This window comes from Ictalurus furcatus, chromosome 4 (assembly GCF_023375685.1).
Source record: "Ictalurus furcatus strain D&B chromosome 4, Billie_1.0, whole genome shotgun sequence".
NCBI classification, from domain to species: Eukaryota; Metazoa; Chordata; class Actinopteri; order Siluriformes; family Ictaluridae; genus Ictalurus; species Ictalurus furcatus.
This window is the reverse complement of record NC_071258.1, coordinates 34,044,438-34,053,264: the sequence shown is the minus strand read 5'-3', so window position 1 is coordinate 34,053,264 and position 8,827 is coordinate 34,044,438. Positions and strand designations below refer to the sequence as shown.

Genomic DNA, 8,827 nt, shown 5'->3' with positions numbered 1-8,827 from the left:
TCGTGGTTAGTGTATTGTTTTATGTAGCACCGTGGTCCTGGACGAACGTTGTTTTGTTTCACTGTGTACTGTACCAGCTGTATATGGTTGAAATGACAATAACGTGATCTTGAACTTGGTATTTGATTGGAGAAACCCCCCCCTTACAATCCTAAACATAAGGAATACCATTCCATTTTCACTGTTTGCTTCTAAAAAGAAAAGAGCAGGAGTTTGTTTTCTAACTCACCGGTTTCCATCACCTTTCCATGTCATATTAATGAGAAATCCTACATTAAGTAGTGGAGACAGCAAGCATTGGACTCCAAAATGGCTCTCATGTCATCTAGACACGATACTCTCATGTCACTGTCATTTATTTTTCAGACCACAGTAGGTTTCAGGCTCAATTCCTTCCTATTATGCATGTAATATCTGAGTAAAAATGATCTTCAAATAGATCATGTTACTTTGAAGACTTTTACCCAATTGACTAGAAAAACCACCATTATTTGTTTGAAATGGTCAAGAATTTGTGAGACATACGGTATATCAGCACGAGCCTTTTACTTATACCAAATTATTTCCATAATATAATCATGTTTGTTGTAAAGCTTGGCGGGTTAGCTTTAGACATTTTTTTCTCAGTAATGTGTAAAGTATCTATTTGCTTATGGAACAATGTTTTGCTTTAGAAAATATGTATTCTTTTTGATAATTTATTTATTTATTTATTTCCCCAATTTAATACAATTAAAAGACAACCAAATGTGGGAACTTGGAAGGAGCTTTATTTCTTTACGTTTTTGCATACAGTGTTATTTTGTTTGTTGTAAAAGGTTCATTTCATCTTACACCAGACAATAACTTCCTTCCAGTATTTTAATACTCCTCTCCCTCTTCCTCTCCTTCACCATCAATGGAGTCAACACCAACTTCTTCATAATCCTTCTCCAGGGCAGCCATGTCCTCTCTGGCCTCAGAGAACTCGCCCTCTTCCATACCCTCACCAACATACCAGTGCACAAAGGCGCGCTTGGCGTACATCAGATCGAACTTGTGATCGAGACGAGCCCAGGCCTCAGCGACAGCTGTGGTGTTGCTCAGCATGCACACGGCCCTCTGCACCTTGGCCAGGTCTCCCCCTGGAACCACAGTGGGAGGCTGGTAGTTGATGCCCACCTTGAACCCAGTGGGACACCAGTCCACAAACTGAATGGTGCGCTTGGTCTTGATGGTGGCGATAGCAGCATTCACATCTTTAGGCACCACATCACCACGGTACAGCAGGCAGCAGGCCATGTACTTGCCGTGACGTGGGTCACATTTCACCATCTGATTGGCCGGCTCAAAGCAGGCATTTGTGATTTCAGCCACAGAGAGCTGCTCATGGTAAGCTTTCTCTGCGGAGATCACTGGAGCATAGGTGGCTAGTGGGAAATGAATACGAGGGTAGGGCACCAAGTTGGTCTGGAATTCAGTAAGGTCGACATTGAGGGCGCCATCGAAACGGAGAGAGGCCGTGATGGAGGACACGATCTGACCAATCAGCCTATTCAGGTTAGTGTATGTAGGGCGCTCGATATCGAGGTTTCTACGGCAAATGTCATAGATGGCTTCGTTGTCCACCATGAAAGCACAGTCGGAGTGCTCTAGGGTGCTGTGGGTGGTCAGGATGGAGTTGTAGGGCTCCACCACAGCAGTAGACACCTGGGGAGCTGGATAGATGGAGAACTCCAGCTTGGACTTCTTACCGTAGTCAAGAGACAGGCGTTCCATCAGCAGGGAGGTGAAACCAGAACCGGTTCCACCTCCGTAGCTGTGGAACACCAGGAAACCCTGGAGACCTGTGCACTGGTCAGCCTATAAAGAGAATCATAATAAATTTATTCATATTATTCTGTTATATTTGTAATTATCAGTAGACAGTTTGCTGATACTCACCAGTTTGCGGATCCTGTCCAACACCAGATCGATAATTTCCTTGCCAATGGTGTAGTGACCGCGAGCGTAGTTATTGGCAGCATCCTCTTTTCCTGTGATGAGCTGCTCAGGGTGGAACAGCTGGCGGTATGTTCCAGTGCGGACCTCATCTAACGGAAAAGTCCATATAAATTAGATTATGAACCAGACCACCACAGACCCATTAGCTTTATTTCATTAACAGGTAAAGTCATGCACCATAAGATCTCAATCTTACCTATGACCGTGGGCTCCAGATCCACAAAAACAGCCCTGGGGACATGCTTTCCAGCCCCAGTCTCACTAAAGAAGGTGTTGAAGGAATCATCTCCACCTCCGATGGTCTTGTCGCTGGGCATCTGTCCGTCCGGCTGGATGCCGTGTTCAAGACAGTAGAGTTCCCAGCACGCATTGCCAATCTGGACACCAGCCTGACCAACATGGATAGACACGCACTCACGCTGTGGGAGGACAGAACACAGTTAAGAAAAAGGAGCATTTCTGAATTAGATATACTAAATATACCCTGCGATGGACTGGTGTCCCACGCACACCCAGTCTTGCAGATCCACCTCACCCCTGACCAGGACAGAGTGTTACTGAGTATCCATCCATCTTCTATACCACTTACTCCTTTTCAGGGTCACGGGGAACCTGGAGCCTATCCCAGGGAGCATGGGGCACAAGGCGGGGTACACCCTGGACAGGGTGCCAATCCATCACAATGCACAATCACATACACACTCACACACCCATTCGTACACTACGGACACTTTGGACACGCCAATCAGCCTACCATGCATGTCTTTGGACTGGGGGAGGAAACCGGAGTACCCGGAGGAAACCCCCGCAGCACGGACATGCAAACTCCGCACACACAGGGCCACGGTGGGAATCGAACCCCCGACCCTGGAGGCGTGAGACGAACGTGCTAACCACTAAGCCACCATGCGCCCTGTTACTGAATATGAATGAACAAAATGAATAATTCCGATAGCAAAGATATTATCCAGATAGCACCAAAATCTATACAATTGCTGAGAAATGATCTGTACTTATGCAGCAGTCTGTTGTCACCCGGAAATTGTGATCTTATGATCATTTTACTGGTGACGTCCGTATTTCTTGGGAGCCTCTATCCGTCTGTTTGGGTCAAAATGACCAGTTTTAATTTTCTACACAAAGACAAACCATTTTTTTTTTTTTTTAGGTCAAACTATGTGTCTCTGTTGTAGATAGAAACATGACACTTTTACTTTACATTTATATGACACAGGTTATGCTTGGGTCATTTTGACCCAAGAATAAAAGGAAGTTTGTTCGTTTCAAATATTATTTTCTGTCTCGTCTGTCTAAAGTCAATATGACCAGTGCATCTATTGTTAAGGGGTTAATGGCTGCTGTAGTCGCTCCGGTATATCATATACAAGGCTATAGATTTGCATATGGACGGTAGGGACATGTCCCTACAAATATTTTAGAAGGGCAGAATTTTAGAATTTAGAATCTTTTACTCCTTGATCTGTTGCTTAGTATAATTTGTATTTAAATGTAAATACAGATATTAAATGTAAATATAGATGTTATATTTTAATAAACCATTTGGTTGTCAACATTAAACAGTCTTTTTTTTTTCCCGGGGTGGGTGGGTGTCCCTACCAACATTGAGAACAAACCTACACCCTTGATTATATATATATATGACCTACGTAAAAATAATGAAAAAAATATGTTACGTAATCCTACTTTATATATTTCTATTTCATATAAAACAGAGGGAAAAGTGCTCACCATTGTTCCTAATGGGTTTGATGATGTCTCCGCGAAGAAATCTTACAGCTCAACAACTAACGGGTCGATGTAAGAAGAATGACTTTTGACTGCTCGAGCCTCCCTGTTTATTGACGCGTCGCCCTGGCGACAGCGTCTCCTGCATTCCTATTGGTCGTGCTGGAAACGATGGCTGCTTACTATTGGATGAAAAGGGACCGTAAGGAAAAGATTCCGCCTACAGCCTTACCCAGTTACCATCTCAAACACAGACACAGCCGTTTTATATGTACATACTACTTAATATACTGATATACGTGTATTTTTTTTTTTTATCAGATTCATGATTATATCACATTCATGTTTCTGTATTGAATTCGAAGTAGAACAGTTGAGACGATTAGGTGTAAAAGTCTGTAATATTGACTTGTGCCCCACTGTTCTACTCTATTATTTAGGTAAAATAATAATAATAATAATAATAATAATAATAATAATAATAATAATAATAATAATAATAATTTATGATGTATTTTAAATTTTCAGTGCGACACAGATTCCACTTTTTACAATATGGTCATATTAAAGGTTAAAACACATTCAGGCTACAAGCATCTTTCATTGTAACTTGATTCTGTCATCTTCCATCTGGTGCCTTTTGTTCTTCTCTTTAGTCAAAGTACATTTTCTAATGTTGTGTTAATGAAGCGTCTGTTTTATATACAGTATGCCACAAAAACAGGCCAGTGCATATGTGATGATGGTTATTTTAAAAAGATTATAAGTTAACATCAGGTGCCTTGATGATCAGGTTAGCACGTTCGTCTCACACGTCCAGGGTCGGGGGTTCGATTCCCACCGTGGCCCTGTGTGTGTGGAGTTTGCATGTTTTCCCCGTGCTTCCTCCGGGTACTCTGGTTTCCTCCCCCAGTCCAAAGACATGCATGGTAGGTTGACTGGTATGTCCACAGTGTCCGTAGTGTACGAATGGGTGTGTGAGTGTGTATGTGATTGTGCTCTGCGATGGATTGGCACCCTGTCCAGGGTGTACCCCGCCTTGTGCCCCATGCTCCCTGGGATAGGCTCCAGGTTCCCCGTGACCCTGAAAAGGATAAAGTGGTATAGAAGATGGATGGATGGATGGATGACCTCTAATTGTGACCATAATTTGTGAATATAAGACACCAGTGATTAAGAAGACTACAATTCTCCAAGATGTGGTGGATAAATGTGTGTTGTTGTTATTTATCCATTAAGGTTTTTTGTAAGGATATATATATTTAACATTTATAAAAATGAATCTCACGTGTCAGCTTTGTAACAGACAGTAAATTTTCCTACACAAGAGAGTCTTTAGGACTGATCACTTTGAGAAACTAACACTTGAGTAGTGTTAAATTTCAACTATACAAAGAGTTGATGTGAACTCTATTAACGTGTTCAAATGACCCTGTGGAGCGTGGATCCCTCCGGACCCTTTAAAAGTGTTGAAATTAACTCCAATAGAGCTGATTAGTTTCTGTGGATTTTGCTGTGCATGAACACAAAGACAGAAAAAAAAAAAAAAACAGCAACGAAAGACAAATGCAAGACCAGGCGTGCAGTGCAAACTGTGGCTATGTACACATAGGTGCTTGTTAAGTGAATGAGAATCAGGTGCAGGTGGTCATGTGACGATGATGATGACAATGCTGTGTGGTGCAGTGGCTGCTGGGAACTGTAGTCCGGAGTCCCTTCCTGGATATCCATGACATTCATAAAAATGCTTGTTCCATGAGGACCTGCCGAGGTGTTTGTTAGTCATGTTTCACTGGTGGTGTGTCAAGCAGGAACACAGATAAAAGGTGACATTTCAAAAGTGAGCCTCGTGTATATCTTCGTTAAAATTCACGGCCATGCGTCTTGTTTTCTTTCTTCTCATCTCCATCCATTAAGTGTTGCTCACGGAGAAGACGAGGTGATAGGGGAACAAACCAGAAAATTAGATTTGCCCCTTTATTGGTCCACAATTCTTTGGAACATGCCTAAAAATGACGCCCGTTTGACAATCAGGCTAACCCAGGAGAGTCATTTTCCTCTCCATGTCATTACACAAACTTATTTTTCAGCCCCTTGAGGAAATTAAGAGAGCCCATCCATGGCAACACAAAGTGCTTCTGAAAACAATCTATTGTTTTATTACTTTGCTTTATATCATTTAATCAATGTGATGTGCACCAGGTTCAGCTTCAGTTCCCCGATGGCCTTATAGATTTCATCAGCGCCTTCATACACAGTCAAGCGCATTAACTCTAAAAGAGATACGCTATGGCCGAAGAGAAGAGACTCTGGTCTTCTGGGATCACATGAACACTGATGATGTAACTATATTATTATTACTTTATTATTGTTAGGATTTTATGTTGCTGTAGTTTCTGCTTGGGGTCTGAGACCTTCTTCTTCTTCTTTTTTTTTCATGTCTATTTATTTAAAAAGAATGGGTAGAGGGTAAAAGACAGAAATGCGTTTTAATCAGTATGTAGGAAAGGTCATCAGTGATGTCACCGTCTGATCATACACCGTGATGATCTGTGAAGCCGTGACACCGTGACACCCCTAGTCATGAAGATACCAAAACACACCAGGCTAGTTTGTTAGCTGAATGCAAGAAACTTTAATTCCGCTTTTCACACAGGAAAAACGCTGATATATTTTTTCCGATTTTGCGGAGGAGCTGTGTAGCAGAGAACCCTGACTGATCCTAAACCCACCATACACATTTATTATGGCTGCTGCTGGCTTCACATGAGAGCTCATTAGAAATCTTCCTCTCTTGAATGTACACGAATCAACTGTTTTTAATGCATCCTGCTTCAGGCTGACTCTCTAGCCCACAGCCACATCCTCGCTGCCGAATTAAGTCTTTATTTAATTTTAATTCACTTCAATTAACTCCAGTGACGGCTGGCGGTGATATTAGACGCCGGGCTAAAATCTAATATGTCAACAGCTCGAACAAGTATTAGTGCTGAGCATTAAATCACGAGGTCGCATTGATGGCGTCATAAGAATGATGTGGTGCAAACACACACACACACACACACACACACACACACACACTCAATAATAATCGGATTTAGGATTTATTCTTTACTTGGACACTGTGTGTTTAATGGATCTACTTTTAACTCAGGGATTTCACCCTCATCCTCAAACATTAGCTGTGAATTAAACGTGTCGGTTTCATTCGGACGTGAGCTGAGGTTTGGTTCAGGAGGGATGAAAATCCCACAGCTATATGGACAAAAGTTTGTGTACACCTGACAATCACACCCATATGTGCTTCTTCCACAGACTGGTGCCACAAAATTGGAAGCTTTCAACGTTGAAGGACATTTTTGTACGCTGTAGCGTTAAGATTTCTTTTCAAGCATGACGACGCCCCTGTGCACAAAGCGAGCTCCATGAAGACATGGTGTGTTAAGGTTGGAGTGGAAGAACTCGAGTGTCCTGCACAGAGCCCTGACCTCAACCCCACTGAACTGAACTGTAACTGGACTCTCCTTGACACCGCAACATCAGTGCCTGACCTCACTAATGCTCCTGTAGCTGAATGAACACAAATCCCCAACAGCCACGCCCCAAAATCTAGTGGAAAGCCTTCCCAGAAAAGTGGAGCTTATGAGAGCAGAATCTAGAATGGGATGTTCAACAAGCACATAAGGGTGTAATGGGGAGGTGTCCAAATACTTTTGACCCTACAGTGTATAACACAATATAACACCAATGTTTGCTAAAAAAATCCTAAATGAGTTTTGCTGTGCAGTTCTCGACATTACTGAGTAATTCTGATGGTCTGTTATTTCTTAGCAGAAGCCTGAAACCGCTGATGAAATCATTTCGAAACAGTATTGTCTCTCAAATTAACCCCTAAAACCCCAAAGACCCATCTGAGGCACCTCATTTCCATTCCTCACTCTCTAACTACATTTTCACTGCATTTACTGAATAATTTATAGTACTTTCTGTATAATATGTCTTCAGATGAATAATTGAATACTAAATTGGAAACATTTTCTTTGATAAGTAACTGTATAATAAGGAGCGTAATAAAATTCCTCCATTTCACATCGGGGTCATGATCACCCATTTGGGATTAATTATCTCTTAAATATGCACTGAAGAGAGTTTATACTACTTTAGCCTTATCCTAACAGTGTGAAGTAAATGCTACAAATAATCTGTAGGGTCACTAAGTCAAGGGCCTTAATCTGGTTCACCAAACACTGGAGGCCAAACGAACACTCAATACCAATTACATCCCAGTTCCATCCTAGTTCCATATCAGGTACATCCCAATTTCAAATCAGGTACATCTCAATTACATTCCAGTTCCATCCCAATTACATCCCAGTTATATATTAGGTACATCCCAATTACATTCCAGTTCCATCCCAATTCCATCCCAATTACATATCAGGTACATCCCAATTGTATCCCAATTACTTCCCAGTTACATATCAGGTACATCCCAATTACATATCAGGTACATCCCAATTACATGTCAGGTACATCCCAACTACATCAAAATTCCATCACAGTTACATATCAGGTACATCCCAATTACATATCAGGTACATCCCAGTTGCATCCCAATTACTTCCCAGTCACATATAAGGTACATCTGAATTACCGCCCAGTTACATATCAGGTACATCCCAATTACATCCCAGTTACATCCCAATTACATCCCAGTTACATCCCAATTACATATCCTATTACGTCCCACCAAGCTGCCACTGCTGGGCCCTTGAGCAAAGCCCTCAAAACCCTCAGCTGCTCATTGTATAAAAATCAGATGAAGGTAAGTCACTCTGCATGAGGGCATCTGCCAAATGCCATGAAGGTAAATGTAATGATGGCGTGATGGACCTTGATACTGTAACCATATCACGCTTCTCAATCACAATCCTACCTCCTGCTGCACTACACACATCAGCCATCGTTATTAGAGAGATGTTGTTTTCAGAGTGTAGGTATGAAAGAGCGATGAAACCAGAACAAAGTGCTCGCACAACACGCCTTTAAACATACCGAGAAGAGAATTAAGACACTGACCAGACTCGAATAATATCTT

The 8,827-nt window shown here is 41.9% G+C and overlaps 1 protein-coding gene across 2 annotated transcripts; it reads right to left on the bottom strand.

Annotated features, from left to right (window-relative positions):
* Positions 1–748: 748 nt before the first annotated feature.
* Positions 749–3,886, bottom strand: LOC128607083 (tubulin alpha-1A chain-like). 2 transcript variants are annotated; one of them, XM_053623711.1, is made up of 6 exons: positions 3,733–3,795; positions 2,997–3,084; positions 2,519–2,902; positions 2,180–2,402; positions 1,924–2,072; positions 749–1,842 (listed from the first exon to the last, which is right to left on the bottom strand). In XM_053623711.1, exons 4-6 carry the CDS (start codon positions 2,298–2,300, stop codon positions 862–864), a joined length of 1,251 nt encoding a protein of 416 aa, XP_053479686.1. In that variant the 5' UTR covers positions 2,301–2,402; positions 2,519–2,902; positions 2,997–3,084; positions 3,733–3,795; the 3' UTR covers positions 749–861. The 2 variants fall into 2 exon arrangements, with proteins under 2 accessions (XP_053479686.1, XP_053479685.1); XM_053623710.1 differs by lacking the exons at positions 2,519–2,902; positions 2,997–3,084 and having other exon boundaries at positions 3,733–3,886.
* Between the last annotated feature and the right edge of the window lie 4,941 nt (positions 3,887–8,827).